Source organism: Polyodon spathula, chromosome 4 (genome assembly GCF_017654505.1).
Source record: "Polyodon spathula isolate WHYD16114869_AA chromosome 4, ASM1765450v1, whole genome shotgun sequence".
In the NCBI taxonomy this organism is placed as follows: Eukaryota; Metazoa; Chordata; class Actinopteri; order Acipenseriformes; family Polyodontidae; genus Polyodon; species Polyodon spathula.
In genome coordinates, this window is record NC_054537.1 from 84,887,633 (window position 1) to 84,908,996 (window position 21,364).

Sequence of the window (21,364 nt, forward strand, 5' to 3'; positions counted from 1 at the left end):
GTTTATCTATTTCTTCCCTGTGACTGACTTTCTCAATTTGTGTAGTAGAAGCCCACTGATAGCAGGTTTTTCTGCTCCATTCAATGAAAGACAGCTGACGGTATGAAGTAATTGTGTTGTGTTGTACCATGTTTTCCAGGCACTGTTTCTATAAAAGACACGATTAGTACTTGGTTATTGTTCAAAGTGACCCCCACTGTTCTTAGGTGGGTTCGTATTGGGATTTTTGTTGATTTAGAGCAGTTCTTTACACTACGTTTGTTACACACATTGTTATATGTTTTTTTTTTTTTTTTTTTTTTTAATTTTTGTGGTTGACTATATTTGAATAGTGTCTTGAAATATTTTCTTAAAGCCGATTTATGACATGACAAGCAGTGGCTGAAAAACTTCTAAATGTTCAATTATAAAAATTGAGAACATCTTTGAAACATTTGCTATTGATTTTATTAAGTTTATTTTAGTATTTCCAGATGTAGCACTGTTGAGTGTTTTATACTTATGGATAAAACATCATAAGTCATGTTAAAAAAAAAAAAAAAAAAGGTTTCAGTAAGACACTCCCTGTGGAGTGCAGGATTTGGTTAGTTTACAGGCTATTCCACTGCTTCCCAGGGGGCAGCGCACAATTGGCCGAGCACCGCCCGGGGTGGGGAGGGCTTAGGTTGGCCAGGATGTCCTTGGCTCACAGCTCATCAGCGACCCTTGTAGACTGACCGGGTGCCTGCAGGCCTGCCTGTAAGTGGCCCAGAGCTGCGTGGTCCTCTGACGCTGTAACTCTGAAGGTAGCTGCATGGTGGGCCTGCAGAATGAAAAGAAGTGGGCGGCTGATGGCACGCGTTTTGGAGGACGCATGTGCTCCTCTTTGTCTCTCCTGAGTCAGCACCGGGGTTGTAGCGGTGAATCCAGCTTAAAAACACCCTGCCAAATCCACAATACTAACCATTTTCCCAATTTAAGGAAAGGAGATAACAACATAAGAATGTCTCCACGAATATATACGTTGTCGCAGACTGCAGATTCCTTAGAATACACATACAGTTTCAAAATATAATGACCTTGCAGAATTACAGTATTTAAATAATTAGATGAACAGTGACACTACAGGCATGTTTTGTTTGATAAAAACAACTTTTAAATAGCTTTTTTATTTTATTGTGAAGGTATGACATATTGCTGTATCTCTCTCTACATTGACTTTGACACCATCTGTACAAATATCTATATCCTTTCTGTCAGAGCATCACAAACCATCAGTGTCTTACTGAATTACAAGTGCCACTTTCACAATTCTGCTGACCCATGCAGTAGAAGTCTCCTACCTAAACACTGGGAATTCTCTCCTGAGAATAATGCCATATTTGCATGCCTGGCTCAAATATTCCTCATTAGCTTTTTACACTCTCCACTCTTTATCTCATCTGCTTCTTAGACTGTTTTTGATGATGAAGCACCTCGCTTTCAAATCCTTTTTGAATATTCAGAAATATGTGAAGCATGTTAACTATTCTTGGAAGCTTGATACAAATCAAGTGAATAGAACAGCCTTGACCCATCACATTGTATTACTGTATAACTGAAAGAAACCCGTAAAAACATATCCAGTGTAATGGGAGTCCTTGGCATGGGAGAAATGTGTATTTGCGGCAGGAAACAACATAATAGCATTTTCCTGCAACTGTTCCCAATAAAGTTTTATTTTAAATTAGGTATTTTTGTGGTTCTGGGGACGAAAATAATAATAGATTTACTGTCACCACAAATGTCCTCAGTGTTGCATGTGGAGAGGAGAGAAAGAGTAATTTATAATCTTGGACCATTCCTGATAACCCAGCAACTCTTGTAGGGTACGCGGAACCCTTGAATTCTGCCTGTTCAGTTGCTCATTCTGTATCTGTTTCTCTCCCTGAAATACACACAAACAAACCAGATCACAACCAGTGTGGTTCTTTTACTGGATTCATACACAGCCTTTACAGTATGTAGGAAGCAAAATGGGAGTTATTATAAAGTGGTGATCATTTATGAATGATATGTCAATAAAATATACTCTAGCAGGAAGTCAATAAAATAAAATTACTAAAATATCGACAGCTGGGATTGGAATAAATACACAAAATTTTGAGTGGACTGGGGTTTTATTTATTTTTATAAAATAATGAAGTTAAACAAAACAAAAAGCCAGCTTCTGAGTCCCCATGAAGGTGTTGCTATTAGTTCAGAGACCATCAGTTGGACTGCGCTAATTAATAGATTTTATGCATTAATAGATTTTATTTGCATCATAATTTTGTTTAGTAACTTTGAGCTGTACAGGAATATGAATTGTTATCTTTCAACTATTATAAGGTCACTCAGAGAAAGTCTTTGCCACATTTTGCATTGCAGTTTATCAAAGGCAGCTTCAGAGGAGAAGTCAGGAAATGATATACAGCAGTACAAGCAATAGCGAGGCCTTGGTAGAGTCTGCATTATAAACACTGTCAATGCTATCCCATTTAATGAAAAGAACAGTGCACATAAAATACAACCCACGGGTGGTGAAGAAGACAAAGGGTTTTAACAGAATTATATTCAAGTTTTATCAACGTGAGAAATGTAATGTTTAAAGAGAGAGCAGGGTCTTGTTTAATGCATAACTTTCTCCTTAAACATTGGTTGTGTCTGGTCTCAGCACTCTCTGTAAGCATCGCCAGAAGATGGGGTTATGGATATCTTGAGGGAATCCTTTGGTATAATACTCTAACTGTGCCTACTTTGTTTCCCTCACCATTATGAATCTGTATTTCAGATGAATCCAGCATTGCAGACGACGTACGTGTCACAAGCTTTCATAGAACAAATTAACACACAAACAAGAAAACAGTATCTGGGCTGCCTTGATGTGTGTAAAATGCCAGGGAGGTTCCTATTTTGATCATTTCATTTAGGTTTTTAGATATGCCACTGCTTTTAGATCAATGTAATAGACCACAGTATATTAAATCTACATAATTTATTCAACTCAAACCCTGCTGAAAAAACTTTAAAATGAAAAAGGCTAAGAAAATATTTCAGCATTTTCACTGAAATTAGTTTTATAATTGAAACAAGTTTGATATCCTAGATCAATGGAACAATCGGATTAACTAAATTTGCTCCACTATAAAAAGCTGCGAGAAGAAATGTGCTGCAGATCAGCTGTAGATGAGTTTTTATAGATTTATTGGAGCCAGGGAGCAATCTGCAGACAAGTAAATTGGCATTTGAGGGGTGCCACAAACAATAACACACTACATCTCACACAACAAAATACAGGTGTCTAAAAGCTATTACAGTGCCGGCGCTGCACTAAAATAGTATGAAAGTAATAACTAGAATCAGTGTGTGACTGTGTCTGGTGATCAGAAAGCAGCTATTTCATTCCAATACATTCTTCTTTCTTTACAGTGACACCAAATGAAATTCATAAGCAACGATTACACAGCTGTTTTGCTTCCTTCAATCCTAAATAAAACCTCTGGTACTGACTCCTTTGTGAATAATCAGTAATGGACAAAGGATTGGGATATAGTGTTTCAATTACTCTTCCAACATGAAAAAGCCCCCTGTTGAAACACATTGTAAACAAACAGCCCAATTAGTAATACCATCAATGAGGGCTTTGCTTTGCAGTATAATGGAAGTCCTTGTCTGTATTCTGAGCTGTCGTTGCAACCCTAGGCGGTGCAAGACAGGGCTGGAGCAGTCTCTCAGAAGGCGACAGCAGGTGCGGACCCTTGGGAGGCACCCCCAGGAGGGAACCCCCTGCCAAGAATGCAGGCAGCGGCAGCTCCACTTCTCCCTCTGGTGGTGGAGGTGGGAGCGAATCATAGTCCTCCCACAGCAGTGGAGATGGGAGCAGCAGGCAGTCCTCCTGCGCTGAAGACAGCGGTGGAGCTTCTCCCTCCTGCGCTGGAGACAGCTGCGGGGCTTCTCCCTCCTGCGCTGGAGACAGCGGCGGGGCTTCTCCCTCCTGCGCTGGAGACAGCGGTGGGGCTTCTCCCTCCTGCGCTGGAGACAGCGGGGCTTCTCCCTCCTGCGCTGGAGACAGCGGGGCTTCTCCCTCCTGCGCTGGAGACAGCGGTGGGGCTTCTCCCTCCTGCGCTGGAGACAGCTGCGGGGCTTCTCCCTCCTGCGCTGGAGACAGCTGCGGGGCTTCTCCCTCCTGCGCTGGAGACAGCTGCGGGGCTTCTCCCTCCTGCGCTAGTGGAAGCGGAAACGAGCTTCCCCCTCATGGGTTTTGGAGGTGGTGGGGTCTTCTGCTCCAGCAGCCAAAACCATTCAGGTTCACCTGACACCATCCCCTTCGATGCCTCCCTGAAGTGTGGGACTTCATACGGGCAGTCCTCCCGGTCATGCCCGAACTCTCTTCACATGACGCACAGGGGGGCCCCCTCAGTCCTCCAGTGCTCCTGTTCTGTTGTCCAGTCCGGGGGTCCCTGTCGGTTTGGATCCTGTGACCACCACCTCCTCTTTCCCTGTTCTTTCTAACACACCTCCAGTAGCTGCTGCTGCTTCTGCTTCCTTCCCATCCTCCAGAAAGTAATTTTGCTTTGGCCTGAGTCCAGGAGGTGCCTGTAATCCTACACTAGGACCACACGGCTGAGGTTGATGACGTCAGACCAGAAGCAGGAACTGAAACAGAGGCTCAGGTACTCGGGTGCAAAGCGCACTGTGGCGCTATTTTTATTTTTAAATAAAAATAAACAAAATATTTAAACACAAAAAAAGCACTGCTCACAGAGCATAAATAAAAGGTTTAAACAAAACAGGTCTCGTACACAAAACAATCCTTAACTAAACAAATATGGTGCTGGAGCTTCCAACACTAGCAGTTGTTTTTATTTTTGTTTTCATTCTGTTCTCCTCTTTTGCTCCAAAACACTTCATGTTCCTCCTCCGAACAATCACCATGAATGGGGCAGCAGGCTTTTGTGTTGATGACCGTCTCCCGTTTAGCAACAAATTAATCGTTAATTAAATCGGGAGATGGGTACCTACTGCACAAGCTTTGGTAGATGGGCTTCAACCCCATCGATGCTGCCAGACAATAACAGAAACTCAGATTTTTTGCCGTTACATTTATAAATAAAAGTAAATCATAATGCAAACTTTACACGGGGGCGGGCGGAGGTACCCCATTCTAAAATAAATAAACAAACATTTATGCAGGGCTTTTCTCCTGCCCTGCCACAGCATTACTAGGCTCTTTCGTTCTTGTTTGATGTATTTATACTACAGTGCCAACTAATGTAATCCACCTTTTAATACATGTAATTGAATGTGACGGTATCTATGTCTTCATGTTTATCGAACTGAATGTTGTACTAAGTGCCCTGAAATTAATGCTTTTCATGCACTGCTTTATAGTTTATGCATAACCAACTCCAGCAGTCACTTCTGATTAAGATAAAGGGTTTCAGGGATGAGTACTTATATATAAATAATGATACATACAGCTTTCTGGTTAATACATTTAATGCTAAACCATTCTACTACATTAACTACATTATGACTGTACATACTCATGAGTATAAGAGAACTACATCGGCTAACCAGAATTAACAGATATGGTTTCGTTCTTAAACATAAATATGAATATACTATGCCTGGTTTGCATTACTTAATCATTGCAATCTTTTTTTTTTTAATATCAGGCTATCCTTTTCTGTCATAATCCTGTTCTGACAGTGCAGCAAAGCACAATGGGACGCATACTCAGTACACAGAGCTAGCAGAAGGGCATATCATTTGACTTTGTGCTTATTTACTCGAATCCAGTGTCACACACAGAGAGTAAGACGGTCCCTGCGAGGTTTGTTTTTTTAAGTACAGCTGAAGGCAACAATTTGTGGCATTACAAGGTGAATCATTATCTGTTGCCATCTATCTCAGCAGTCATCAGAATTACACACCCTCAGTTGTTGGAGAAAGTACTGGCATTATTTAGAAAATATGCTGTGGTTTGTGCATAAAGTGCTTCCTAATTTTTTGTTTCATAAAGTTTTCTCCCTTGTTAAAATAATTAATATTTGTTTTATTAAATAATGCTTTCTCCCTTGTTGAAATGCTGAATATGTGAGACATGAGCTGCAGCACACGTTACAGGTGTCATAGGCCAATCTTTTAAGAATGTGTTTTCCAAATGGTGTTTGAAGAAAGACAATACAGCACAGAGGAGTTTTCAAAAGGGTATTCAAATGCAGCTGACATAATGAAAAACTTCAATTGGATTTTCAGAATTAGAATGTTTTTCATTGATTCTGAATGTTTGCCGAGCTCAGCACAGCGCCATGTTATAAGCTATTTTCTTGCTGCTGATGGGAAAATAGCCCATTAATTAGAGTAATTAATGGGCTTTCGAAGCAGAAAGGAGAAATTGCATCTTGAATTGCTTTAATCAGAAAACAGAGGACATTGGGGAAACACAGCCGCGTGTGTTTTTCTGATAACAAACAAGCTGAAACTCGGAGCAGCTGATTCAAATTCAGCGCCGTTTTGAGACACAGGCGAGGGGAGGAGCCAACAGCACAGCAGAACAACGCAGTTAAACGAGGCAGTATTCCCAGCGACAGCGAGTGGAAGCGACAGCGAGTGGGAAAAGTACAGAGCAGTTTCGAAGCACTTTGAAAGCAGGTTGACGGCTGCAGAAGAAACTAAACTTCAAAAAAAAAAAAAAAACCCTCAACATGGTCTTCAAGCCAGTAATCTGTGACACCTGCTTGATGTGGGAAATCCAAGAAAACCCAGCGGAGCTAAACCAAGTGTGCGTAAAGTGCCGCGCGATCCAGGATTTGCATAAACTAGTAAGCATGCTAGAAATGGAGCTGGAAGAAGTGAGACAGCAACAAGATCTTGAGGAACTGGCACACCCACAATTCATGGAAGTCTGCATCACCCCTAACAGACTGAAAGCCACCAGGGAGATAGAAGGTCAGAACAGCTGGGTTCAGGTGGGCAGAAGCAGGGAAAAAAAGAAACTTCGTCAAACACCACCAGAAATCAAAACAACCAACAGATTTGAGTCACTTCAGAATTGTGATGAGCAGAACCAACAACAAGAGAATGAAAGGAACAACATCCAGGACCCTATTGACAGTGGTGACCAGACAGCAAAAAGAAGGGAGGTCATGATTGTTGGGGACTCCATATTGAGAAACACAGCAAGTTCAATTCGCAGTTTGGACCCCCTTACTACAACAGTGTGCTGCCTTCCGGGAGCCTCGGTCAAGCACATCACTGAAAACGTGGACAGGCTCCTAGAACGAACAGGAGACGACCCGGTAGTAGTCGTCCACATCGGTACAAACAACATTGGAAGAGACAGACCAAAATCCCTGCAAAACAAATTCAGAGAGCTAGGAAGGAAATTAAAAGAGAAAACCAAAACTGTGGTATTTTCTGGTATACTACCCGCACCTTGCAAAGGACCATATGGACAGCTGGAAATAATAAATCAAAACCAATGGTTGAAGACGTGGTGCACACGGGAAGGCTTCACCTATCTTGATCATTGGACCACATTCTACAACGAGGACTATCTGTATAGACGGGATGGACTGCATTTAAATAACAAGGGAACTAGTCTACTTGGAGAAAAGATCCTCGAGCAGGTTCGGAAGCATTTAAACTAGAAAGGAAGGGGGGAGAAATCAACAAAAAAACAGAAGGGAGACCGCATCAAAACAAGAACAACAACTCAGGTAAGACAACCATTAAATGTATTTATCTAAATGCTAGAAGTATCAGAAACAAAATTCTAGAACTTGAAGCTACTGCACTAACAGGTAACTATGATGTGATAGGTGTTACAGAAACGTGGTTATCTGAGAGTGATGGGGACGAATATAATATTTGTGGGTATACACTGTATAGGAAAGACAGGCAGGACAGAAGAGGAGGAGGGGTAGCGCTATACATAAGAAACAGTCTTGAAGCCCAGGTGTTAAACCTGGACAAAGAAAATAAAACCGAATCAATATGGGTCAGAATAACAGACAAAAATTCAAAAGGCATAATAATAGGAGCATGCTATAGACCGCCAGATTCAGACGGTGAGCAAAATAATCTGTTATACAATGACATTAGAAATGTGTGTAGCAAAGGAGAAGCCATACTAATGGGGGATTTCAACTTCCCCCAAATAAAATGGGAAAACCCGGTGGGTAGCGCGAAGGATGAAATAGAAATGGTGGAAATGACAAATGACTGCTTCCTAACACAATTTGTGAAGGCACCCACTAGAGGGGAGGCATGCCTTGATTTAGTCTTTTCAAATAACGAAGATAGAATAACTAAAACAGAGGTCAGAGAACCACTGGCAAACTCAGACCACAACATGGTCTCATTTGAAGTGTTTTTTAAATCCCCAAAAGTAAAGACTAAAGCTAAGGTTTACAATTTTAGAAAAGCAAACTATGAAGGCATGAAACAGAGACTAACAGAAGTAGATTGGAGTAAAATAGAGAAAACACCCACAGAAGAAGGATGGTTGTTCTTCAAAAACGTAGTACTAGAGGCGCAAAACAATTATATCCCTAAAGTAGACAAATCTAAATGTAAAACTAAATTGCCAAAATGGTTTAATAGATCAATTAAAAAAAATATTCAGCGAAAAAAGGCACTTTACAGAGCATTAAAAAAGGACCAAAAAGAAAGTACACAGAAAGAGTACACAGAACTGCAAATGCAAGTCAAAAAGGAAGTTAGAAAGGCCAAGAGAGAAATAGAAATGAACATTGCTAAGGGAGCTAAAACCAATTCCAAAATGTTTTTCCAATATTACAACAGCAAGAGAACATTCAAAGAGGAGATTAAATGTTTAAGAGATACAAATGGCAAAATCGTAGAGGAAGAAAAAAAAATAGCAAATATGTTAAATGATTACTTTTCACAAGTTTTTACAAAGGAAGATACTGACAACATGCCCCACATGTCATCCAGTTCCTATCCAGTTTTAAATAACTTTAGCATAACTGAGGCAGAAGTGTTAAAGGGACTAGGAGCTCTTAAAATAAACAAATCCCCTGGGCCGGATGAGATCCTCCCAGTAGTACTCAAAGAAATGAAAGAAGTAATTTACAAACCGCTAACCAAGATCATGCAGCAGTCTCTTGACACAGGGGTGGTACCGACAGACTGGAAAATTGCAAACGTAATACCGATCCACAAAAAGGGAAACAAAACTGAACCAGGTAACTACAGACCAGTAAGCCTGACTTCTATTATATGCAAACTTATGGAAACTATAATAAGATCCAAAATGGAAAATTACCTATATGGTAACAGGGTACTGGGAGACAGTCAACATGGTTTTAGGAAAGGGAGATCGTGCCTAACTAACTTGCTTGATTTTTTTGAGGATGCAACATCGATAATGGATAATTGCAAAGCATATGACATGGTTTATTTAGATTTCCAGAAAGCTTTTGACAAAGTCCCGCACAAAAGATTAATTCTCAAACTGAACGCAGTTGGGATTCAAGGAAACACATGTACATGGATTAGGGAGTGGTTAACATGTAGAAAACAGAAAGTACTGATTAGAGGAAAAACCTCAGAATGGAGTGTGGTAACCAGCGGTGTACCACAGGGATCAGTATTAGGTCCTCTGCTATTCCTAATCTACATTAATGATTTAGATTCTGGTATAGTAAGCAAACTTGTTAAATTTGCAGACGACACAAAAGTAGGAGGAGTGGCAAACACTGTTGCAGCAGCAAAGGTCATTCAAAATGATCTAGACAAGATTCAGAACTGGGCAGACACATGGCAAATGACATTTAATAGAGAAAAGTGTAAGGTACTGCACGCAGGAAATAAAAATGTACATTATAAATATCATATGGGAGATATTGAAATTGGAGAAGGAATCTATGAAAAAGACCTAGGAGTTTTTGTTGACTCAGAAATGTCTTCATCTAGGCAATGTGGGGAAGCTATAAAAAAGGCTAACAAGATACTCGGATACATTGTGAAAAGTGTTGAATTTAAATCAAGGGAAGTAATGTTAAAACTGTACAATGCACTTGTAAGACCTCATCTTGAATATTGTGTGCAGTTCTGGTCACCTCGCTATAAAAAAGATATTGCTGCTCTAGAAAGAGTGCAAAGAAGAGCGACCAGAATTATTCCGGGCTTAAAAGGCATGTCATATGCAGACAGGCTAAAAGAATTGAATCTGTTCAGTCTTGAACAAAGAAGACTACGTGGCGACCTAATTCAAGCATTCAAAATTCTAAAAGGTATTGACAGTGTCGACCCAAGGGACTTTTTCAGCCTGAAAAAAGAAACAAGGACCAGGGGTCACAAATGGAGTTTAGAAAAAGGGGCATTCAGAACAGAAAATAGGAGACACTTTTTTACACAGAGAATTGTGAGGGTCTGGAATCAACTCCCCAGTAATGTTGTTGAAGCTGACACCCTGGGATCCTTCAAGAAGCTGCTTGATGAGATTTTGGGATCAATAAGCTACTAACAACCAAACGAGCAAGATGGGCCGAATGGCCTCCTCTCGTTTGTAAACTTTCTTATGTTCTTATGTTCTTATGTTCTTATGAATCTAATGCTTATTTATGTAAAGATTTGATGCAGTTTGCTCTGAAATGTATATATGTGGGCAACTATTGAACACAAAGTAAGTAATAATTTAAAAGACATTTAGCTAAGAAATTGAGTGCATTAGTTTTATGTCTGCACATTATTTGTACACTTGTTTGTGTGACACATCTTCTGCCTGTCACTGGAATGCGAGGAGCTGCCCTCCTCCTTCCTGCTTTCACAAGGCCAATCCGATCGCTAGACTGATTACGTGCAAATATTAATGATTAAAGGAGAAGCCTCATTTGGCTTTTTTAGAACCAATTCTAGGTTTACAGTATCAAATAAAATGTGTGCGTGCCTTGTTACAGCCTGTGCATGAATGCTTTGTTCTTGTTTTATATTAATCATTTCTGTATTCAACCCCCATTACTTGTAGGATAGGGATAGTATAATACAGTACTGGTACCAATATTGTAGTTTTTAATCTGTTTATAAAAAAAAAAACTAAAAACAAAACATGCAGTTATGCATATAATAAGCATATAAGAGTATTCTTAAGTGTTGAGTTTGTAAGGCTGATTCTTCTGTTTTCAACCGCACAACTGTTGTGTACTTCATTACTTTACAACATATATCTGCTGTACTGTGCCTCAGATACAGTGATTGAGTATTGTTTTGGTAAATGTTATGGTCCTGGTACCCATCACAACAAATAAATAAAATACAATCCTTAGATTGCAATAGTATGATATTATATAGCACTGTGAAGCATTTTTTTTTATCTTGTATAAAGGATTTTTGAAGAGACAGTTCCTACCTACAATTGGGAAGGAAAAAAAAAGGAAAATGACATTATTGTGCACCAAAAATTCTGATACCACATCTTATTGCCTGGTATAACTGCTATTACTACTATATGTTCTTATTTTACAGCATTGTATTTATAGAATAGACTACTATGTTTCCTGATATGTCTTTGGGTTTGAGCTTTGGTCTCTGTCTTGGGCACACAGGAACAGGCTGAACAGAATAGCTTGGCTGGAGCTTTACTGACAGTATAAAATAAACTGTCTGAAGAATGCATCTGAGCCTGTGTACTACTGAGTGGTACATTTATATATTATTCTCCAGCTGCACATAATTCCCTGTTTTATGGAGCTGTTGAACCAAACTGTCACAAACAGGGCGATTTCCCCCTGAACACACCACTACATTAAGAATTTTTCTTTTAAAAATGTTAAACTCCCTTTATTTAAAACAGATCTACTGTGCAATATACTGCACTTCTGGAAATGTCACCAAAACAAGGAAATAAAGCAGGTGCTGTCACTTTTTTATGATTAAATCCCTCTGATTCCCTCAGAGGTATTGCTATTAGCTGTTCAACTCACAAGATAATATCTCTATAAGTAGTAAAATACTGTTTAAGACCAGAAACATTAGCAACTTTAAAAATCAATACTATTGGCATAATTCTTGATACACTCTGACCTAATCTAGCTGCCTTGTTGAGGTCATGTGACTTTCTAAGGTAAAGCTGCATTGTGGAAGTATCCTGTTACCGTTATAATGTTTGGTACACGGTTCCCTGTTTCATTTTTCTTTGTCAAAAATAACTGTTACACAGCTGCATTACTTTAACATCTGGCAATATCATTTATTTTAACCTCTGACATAAAACACATTAATGCAAGATCTCTGCAGTGTAAATGTTCAGCTTGATACCTTGCTCTACTAATTTACTTGTTAAAAAAAAGCATATTTTGTAAAGTGCAAATAATCCAGAGGTGGCTAGTTGCTGATAAAGCAGATTGAAGAATATGCTTACAGGGTCAGCACACAAGGCTGCATACAATATTCTAAAGTAAGACTGCCCAGGAACACAGTAACTTTAAATATTTCTATGTTAATTGACATAAACTTGACTGGCATCAGTGAACAATTATATGCAGCAGTTAATCTAACTTGTGTGGAGCAGGATTTGTTGACCTTTACCAGAAATGATAAAAACATCACATCATGTGGTTTGGAAAGGACCTGCAATGTTTATATCTTCCTATTGTGTATACAGAAAAAGTAGTGTAACTTGCAGATAGAGATTATTATATTTTTGGGGACATTAATAAAGTTTCTAAGTAAATAATTTATAATAGAATATGCTGGATTTCTTTTTCAATAACACCATTACAGTTTTTAAGAGCTGTTGGGTCATTTAAGAAGTGATGATGGCACTTTACCGTGTTTCTTCAAAGATGAAAGCTCTCCACAAGATTATTGGTGGCCATTTTGAACAGATAATGTAATAGTACATACTGCTGGCATCCTCTTCATGAGGGTATTATTTTGCACGTCTTCTGGTACCGCCAACAGTATTAATTAACTGTTTAAAATGTTTTTGTTTGTTTGTTTGTTTGTTTTTCCTTCACAACAGTTTAGCTGTTATCAGGGATCATGACAACTGTACTCAGTTAAATTTTATTATTTTTTTTGTAAAGATGTTGTATCCTTTGAGTTACAGTTTTTGAAAGAAATGTTGCTAGTGGAAATGCTGCCCCAGCAGTTTTAAATAGCTTGCAGCACACACAACCCTTGTACCCATTTGGTTAGAGGTGAATCTTTTATACAGCAAACTCAATAATCGAATGATTTTTCAGGACAAGACAGTGATACTGATGCATTTTTCAAATACTTATCAAACAAAGCAACAAGAACAGAGAGATTCAATAAGAAACTTAAGCAATTAAGCAATTTAACTATATGATGTACAGGAGGCTGTGTGGGCCAGTGTTTAAAGAAACAGGCTACTAACCAGGAGGTCCCCGGTTCAAATCCCAGCTCAGCCACTGAATCATTGTGTGACCCTGAGCAAGTAACTTAACCTCCTTGTGCTCTCTCTTTTTGGGTGAGACGTTGTTGTAAGTGGCTGTTTGTTCAAACACCCTAGTCTCGTATCTTGTAAAGCGCTTTGTGATGGTGGTCCACTATGAAAGGCGCTATATACAAATAAAGATGATTATTATTATTATTATTATTATTATTATTATTATTATTATTATTGTAGTATTAAATGCCAGCTCCCTGCAGTGATTCTTTTAAAATGGTTTTACGGTATCTTCACATACACTAACATCATTTCCAGTTATACTTAATTTATGCTATTCATTTCCTATTTGTAGTTTGAAAATACTAGAATTCTAAAATGCTTTAAATGCTGTATTTTTTTTTCTTTTATATACCTTAAATATTGAAATCATTAACTATCAGGAATGTACCGGTTTAGCCCTTGTGCTGTATGTTTGAACCAAGCACTGAATTAGTCATACAGTTGAGTATTACAGTAATGTGATTTACTAGTGTACACACAGTTGACAGTAGTGTGTGGTGTACATTCAGTCTTGTTTTCTACTTAAGAGTTTTTTGTTTTTGTTTTTTGTTTTATTTGTTTTTTGTCTCAGCTCATAACTAATGAGAAAATAAATCAGACTAATGTTGCCGAGACCCAATGCCTGTTGCAAATATCCAGCTGAAAACCTATAGCAAGATTTCTGAAGGAGAAGCAGCAGCAGCGGCAACAGGATGTTAATACACAAGCAATCCCCAGAGGCAGCTGAAATGTTCATCTCTAGATTGTGAATGGAAATGGAATATCCTTTTTTTCCTGAAGCAATCATTGTTTTATGTTAATGCTGCTTCACTGTGAAGTTCATTCCACTGCAATCTATGATATTAAAATGTGCTATCCATTTGATATGCTGATGTGTAACATACATACACCTCTGAAAAAGGATGGGTTCAAAAACAGTAGAAGCCCGTTACTTTAGACCCTTTTGATCCGAATCGCCTATTAACTGCACTGCAAGTGTGTCCCTGACAAATTCTAAATGCCTGACAAATGAGAAAGGACAGTAGACCTGCTTACTCTAGCTGAAAAATTATTGAACAGTTGGAAGATGTACTAAGATGGGCCAGTCTCAACGCAAACATACCGTAATTTGTAAAGAGAGAGCCGTGCCACATTGTTCAGATAAACAGTGGGAGCTGAGTTGTTGTTTGCTGCAGCAGAGGGTGCCTGAAGGATAACTTATATATATTCAAGGGTACAAGAATCCAAACAGCATTGTTTTTGTTAAAAGTAAACGCCATCTGTGCAAAGCATTCTGTTTAGTCTTCATTTTACCTATTTTAATACTGTTATATATATATATATATAAAAATTAAAGGCAGTTTAATCCCATCAGATTTTATAGTGTGGCCCCCACTTCCACCCCCAAAAAGCTTTTCATAAGCATACAGTAGCCCTTCGCTAAACCGGATATGTTTTAGGAGGTGTTGGGCTTAAAAACAATACGATAAAATTGCATGCATACATGCATAGTGCTCAATGCATTTTAAATGTAAATCATTGTGCTGAAATAACACAAATGTGTTCTAGGTAGGCTACACATTACATTACATACGAATATAAATATGTTCAGTAGGCCTATACAGTACAGTAGTAAAGTCCAAACAATACCTAGCACATTTTCTTTTTAATTTAGCCTGTAGGCTACCAATAACACAAAATAAGTCATTGGTGTACAATGCGAATAAAAGATTATTTTAAATTGAAATGTGCTTTCAAAAGTTCTTACAAATTGATGCGATTGTAAGCAGCTTTAGTAGATCTACACCTTAGAGTTCAGTATATGTAGATTTATTGCTGTTTTCCTGTAAACTTGCGTTCTGAATGTTCATTCATACAAACTATTTCTACGTCCTCCAAGCTGTTTGGATGACCGGGTTTCTACTATATATATAAAACGCCTTTCATAGTGGACCACCATCACAAAGTGCTTTACAGAGGTAGAGGTAGGCTGTGAACTGTGCATTAGATGCAGAGTCACTTACAATAAGACATTTAATTAATATCTTATCCACAGGAGGGGGCACAAGGAGGTTAAGCGACTTGCTCAGAGTCACACAGAGATTCAGTCAGTGGCAGAGTTGGGATTTGAACCTGGGCATACAATTGGCTGATCGCCACCCCGGGTAGGGAAGGTTTAGTTTGGCAGGGCAATTCACGGTTCACAGCACATTAGCGACCCCTGTGGCTGATAGGGTGCCTGCGGGTCAGTGGAGCCATTCAGATCTGTGTTATCCGGCACTATAGGTCTGGTGGCTTCGCTGTGGATCCGCAGTGCGAAACATGACGGGTTGGCAGGAGCACGTTTCAGAGGATGTGTGTTTCAGCCTCCGTTCCCTGAGTCGCTGGGGGGATTGCAGCGGTGAACCGGGATAAAAATAATAATTGGGCATTCCAAATTCGGAGAAAACCAGGGTAAAAACCATTGGCAACAACTACATTTGAAAAAAGTCAGTAATCAGCGGCGTTGTGGGTCAGCTGAGGAGCTGCAGCTGGTCTTCTTGCTCTAAAAAAATCTGACTCATGCAATTTCTAAAGTGGATATTGAACCAATGAGCAGTGCACTGACAATTTTTTAGTGCCATACTGTGAAGTCCTATTGCGAAAATTAAAGCGCTTGAAGCTGAAAACAATAATTCCATAAATGAGGCATTTTGAAATTCTGTTGGCTACATAGCAACATTGCTTTTACAATCAGAAACTTTTTAGATTTCTTCACAATCTTGACAGCTAAAGTAGTTTTTTTTTTTTTTTTTTTTTTTATAACATTGTAAATACACTGCAGTTCTTCAAGGACTCAACACTGAAAAACGACAGCCATATGGAATATGAAGATAATTTATCTGCTGTCAGACAGCAAGAATTTGATCCCAGTCTTTTGTGGCATGATTGCCATTTTCCCAACCATGCTGGTTTGAAAGATTTACTTTTTAATGTTGAAATGTAAAAATTCAATTAATGCAAAAAAACAAACAAAAAAAAAGGTTAATTTATTTCTGATTCGGCTGTGTAATCTTGTTTGTTGTTGTTGATGTTTAAATGGAATATTATTCTTCTTTTAACCCTAATCCACAGCATGCTACATAGTGATAAGGCCTGTATTTAAAAATAAATAAATAAACAAAACAAATATTGGATGACTGACAAAGTCCAGGTATCTCAGCAAGTTCCCAATGCTTCTATGCTTAACTGATTTGTGGGCATTTTTAAACACTCACTAATTTATGAGAGAGAGAGACCGACCGACCGACCGACCGACCTGTGGATCGTTTCCTTACTGTGCGGATAATTAAGAAGGTATTCCTGTTGAGTTGTGCTGAACAAAACAAAAAACCTAATCACTTAAAAACAACACGACGCAAAGTCTGCACACATTCTGTATACCAGTAGCAATCCGTGTGTTGTTTTAAACATGTTCATTACATAATAAAAGTAGTTATGTGTGTGTAACCTAACCAGATAGTTGTTCCCCTGATGAGCTGTTTAACCATTCACGTGATAGCTCTGAACAGATATGACACAATTTACCCTGCAGTGTGGCACATCAGACTGTTGGCAAAAATCGAAGAGCACGAATACCTGCTGTAGGGAAATTAGTCTATGTTTGTTTATTTTACTTTAATTTAGAATTTTATTTTAAATTAGTATCATACTGTAGATACAAATGTGATCTTCCTGTTATGTGAGTCAGGTTCTCTTCAATTGTATTAAATTCAAAGACCACGTGACCTTCATAACAGGAAGTGATTACCAGTAGGAGGTTAATAACTATTGAGTTGACATACCCTGAAATTAATCAAAATGTCTAAAAGAAGGTGGACCTGTGAGAAAATCACACCTTTAACAAAAAATAAATGTACCTGTTTTTCTTAACATTTTCAGTGTTTCTAATTCAGTGGCTCTCAATCCCGAATGTGAGTGTATATTATATGCATATTTGGATTATCCTATTAAATGATATAACCAAAACTGATTATTTTAATGTACTTCTGTGAGGGACATTTATTACGGGTACAACATACATGCCAAACCCTGAAATTAAGTGTAAATGAGTTATATTTTAATGCTATTGGTCTGGTAATTGTGTGTAGAACAAAGTTATGCTTTTTGTACTTGTGTATTTGGTCTATTTTACAGAACTGCTTGACTGCATCTGAGGTGCAAATGCATTATTTACAAGCAGAATAATGAATGCTGATATTCTGAATTTTATATGAGTGAGTCCTTTCTCAGAGATGTTTATAGGAAACAGTACAAAATTTGCCAGGGAGCTCTAAGAGTGATCTCCAGCAAGTCATTGATTTCATGCAAATTAGAAGATTATTCAAGCCCCTCAAGGTATGGTCTTTGTCAGCTCTTGACTTGTTTGCTTACTCATTGACATCTTTTGAACTAACCAAGAAATTTTAAAAAATCACATTTGGGGGACATTGATGTAGTTTTGATGAATTCGACAAATAATTCCTTATATAATAATGAAGTGACAGTATGCTACTGTATAGTTAGGCTTGCTCCTTTTTGACTTATTTCTCACAAACTACTATAATAAATCACTGATCGTATAAATTAATATTTATTTTTGAGGCGATTTGTTAAATTAAACTTGTTAACTGTACAGAGGGTGGCATGGGCTTTGCTGCTCAATTCGATCATTTTCAACCTATTCCTTGCTTATGACCAGCAGCTGACCAAATGCAGCAGGGGGCAACTCTATGCAAACTCAGGAAAATGACAGCAAATGAAACACGTGTCAATCACACCTGACGGTTTCTTATTGTTGACTTTGGATGCCAGTATCTGCCCCACTATCACTCCGTGTCATCAGCTCAGATGGAACTGAAGTGACTCATAAACTGAAAGTGGGGAAGTCTGTTGTATAATTAACAGGTTTCATGGTGTTCCAGTGAAGATCACCGGTCAGATACAGACCCTAGAGGTGAGTTGATTTATTTTGGTATTTTGTGAGCCGCTGAATAGGAGCTTATATTGGATTTTTTAAAATTTGTTATAAAGCTTACCATGCAAAATTATATTGTAGGTAAAGTAGTTCGCAAATATATAACCCCTATTAGTTAATAATTGCTTTGCCCTCTTGCAGTATCTAGTAAACTACAGTATTGGAAAAGTCGTGGGATTAAGTTTAACTGAAGACTTTCATGTTCTCAAGGCAATCTGGACCATGAGGCACCTCCTAATGAAAGCTGAAAGTATATTCATTATGCAGCTAGAAATAACTTAATTTTGTCAGCCAATAATACCTTTTTTGCATAACCCTAAGAGATGAATTAATGTAGTAGAGGGCAGACTAATACTCTAGGCCTTTTTAAAATGAAACATTGTTTTCTAACTTAAACAGTTGTGATATTCTGTGTACATAATGACCAGTATATCAGTTCAAGACTGAGTTGTGGTTATTGTCATTTGCAAATTAAGATTTAAAATTTTCTTAATTTATTAAACTTGACAGGAATATCCATTAGGTTCTGATGGACATATTTAAATACATGATGCCCCATACGGGGAAAAAAAAAAAAATAGGGTTATTCCACGCCATGCTGAGTTCAGAAATGATAGCCATTATATTTTTTTAAATGTCCCCTTCAACCATGAAAAAGTCAACCTAAAGTGAGAAAGGGAGTTTGACCAGAAAAATCACCCTGGGTGCAATTTAGATGCTACCATCATGTGTAGCACCTCATTCTACTCGTATTGAATAGGGCTTTTCAGAAAAAAAGATACTAGGAGCACCCTACTCACTTCTGGCAAATTGCCAGATGAGGGGTAACGGACAAGATTTATTCAAACTTCAACCTAACCTTTTACCCTGTAGGGGATGTGGGTCCTAAAATGTAAATATTGATGTAAGACTGTTAGGTAGTAGTCTTCCAAATTCTGTGAAAAACATTTGGTTTCAAGTCCCACCACTGGTCATTAAACCCCCTTGAAATTTGAATTTTTGCTATTTGTACCAAGTCTAGGCCGTAATACTTGCATGGGGGGACGTCATGCATTCAAGCTTTGCTTATGGCCACCTTGGCGAGGCTAAAATGTCACATAATTCTATCCAAACTGGCTATTTCTTCAACTTTTGCATTCTCTGAGGATTGATCTAGAGGAAAAAGTAACAGTATGCTCTTCCACTGGCATCAGCTTAGAGCTGAGGGGTTATGAACTTGCATGGGATTTGTTACAATGACACATTTGAAACTAACAAAACCTTACTTAGTTGGGTTTTAAAAACTAAATTCACATTTTTTCTTTAAAAATACCTTCCCTGTTTACAGCACCATTTAAATACACCTGTCTCTGTCATCGAAGACCTCCTAAACCAAAGACTTTCAGTTGTGCCTGAAATTGACTGATTGGCTTTTTTACAAATGGTTGGTCAGTCAGTCAGTTATCCCCCTAGGTAGGCACCACAACATATATATAAAAAAAAAAAAAAAACTTTACAATCACTTTTTGGTTAATCCAACTAAGTAAGGTTTTGGTAGTTTGCAAATGCAACTTCAAAAGGTTTCCACAGAATTTGGAAGACTGGTTCATAACCCTTTGCGGTCCTATGTTGGACCAGGTCCGACATTACAATTTTCCCTTTCTAGTCCAGTGTCGGACCCTGTCTGACATCATCAAAAATCATCATCATCTCCGGAAAAAGCAGAGAAAACCTTTCAATGGCCGAGAGACCGATAGGAGCCGAATGAAGCTGGATTTTTATTTTTTTATTTTTTTTTTAAAAAGGGCGTATCTGATAGCTCCATGCACCACATAGATAACACGGATATACAGGGCCTAATAGGAAGTATTCACTCCCCTTGGACGTTTTCACAGTTTGTTGTGTTACAACTTGAAATCTTGATGCATTTAGTGGGATTTTTTTCCTTTGATTTACATAACCTGTTCAACACTTTGAAGAGGCAAGAGAATTTCTATTGTGAAACAACAGTTAATGAAAAATAAAAAAAAACTGAAATGTCTTGGTTAGATAAGTATTCACCCCCCGAGTCAGTACTTGGTAGAACCACCTTTGGCAGCAATTACTGCTGCGAGTCTTTTGGGGTAAGTCTCTACCAGGTTTGCACATCTGGATCATGCAATATTCGGCCATTTTTCTTGGCAAAATTGTTCAAGCTCTGTCAAGTTGGATGGGGATCGTTGGTGGACAGCAATATTCAAGTATTGCCACAGATTCTCAATCGGATTCAAGTCCAGGCTTTGACATTCACTTTCTTGTTTTTTAAAAATGATAAAATGTAGTTTTCATAATTTACTACAATTGTAGCCAACTTCCAGGTTTAAACATCAGCATCTCTGGTGTATAGAAAGTCCACAGCCATCCCTGCTATGATTTCAGCTGATATTGCTTTCTGGGTGATAGACGTAACGCTTTGAGATACTGGCATCAGACACAGCTGTATTCTGTGAGGTTTTTTCTTAGTTGGGTTCCGTTATCAGTGTTGTCCAGTAAAATTTAACCATGTCACTACCACATAGTTTTAACATCTGACCATAATACACACCCATGCAGAGTATGCTGATGTGTTCTATTACTCTGTTTTTAAAAGTTACAGGTGGGGTCCAGTAGATGTTTTATATCTGAACATATCAATCATATAGATATTTTTCACAAATCCATGATAATTCATCTTTACAAACCATTCCCCTGGGGATGCTTTGTTTTTGTTCACACATTTTTAGCTTACTCCTTTTCACTACTGTTTTACAAGCACATATCGCATTGAAATGTGTTACTGTGTGGGTCAAATGAACACCTAATTCTTCTTGAGTTTTCTATGTATTTTTTCATGCACATACAGTCAGATTGCTGCATTACAGAATGCATACAGTCTATCTCAGCTGAGTGGCAATGTGGCTCTGGGGATACAATTTAATTCCATA

General features: G+C 38.3%; 1 protein-coding gene across 2 annotated transcripts in view; it reads left to right on the forward strand.

Annotated features, from left to right (window-relative positions):
• si:dkey-12j5.1 (probable assembly chaperone of rpl4) overlaps nucleotides 1–21,364 on the forward strand; it is a 117,758-nt gene that overhangs the window by 94,232 nt on the left and 2,162 nt on the right. The window contains exon 11 of one of the 2 annotated variants that reach the window (XM_041248837.1): nucleotides 14,019–14,105. The exons of the other annotated variant lie outside the window; for it this stretch is intronic. Within the exon in view, the coding sequence (XP_041104771.1) occupies nucleotides 14,019–14,090 (72 nt within the window). The 3' untranslated portion in view covers nucleotides 14,091–14,105. Of the gene's footprint in view, nucleotides 1–14,018; nucleotides 14,106–21,364 lie in introns of those variants that run through there. 2 annotated transcript variants of the gene reach the window in all.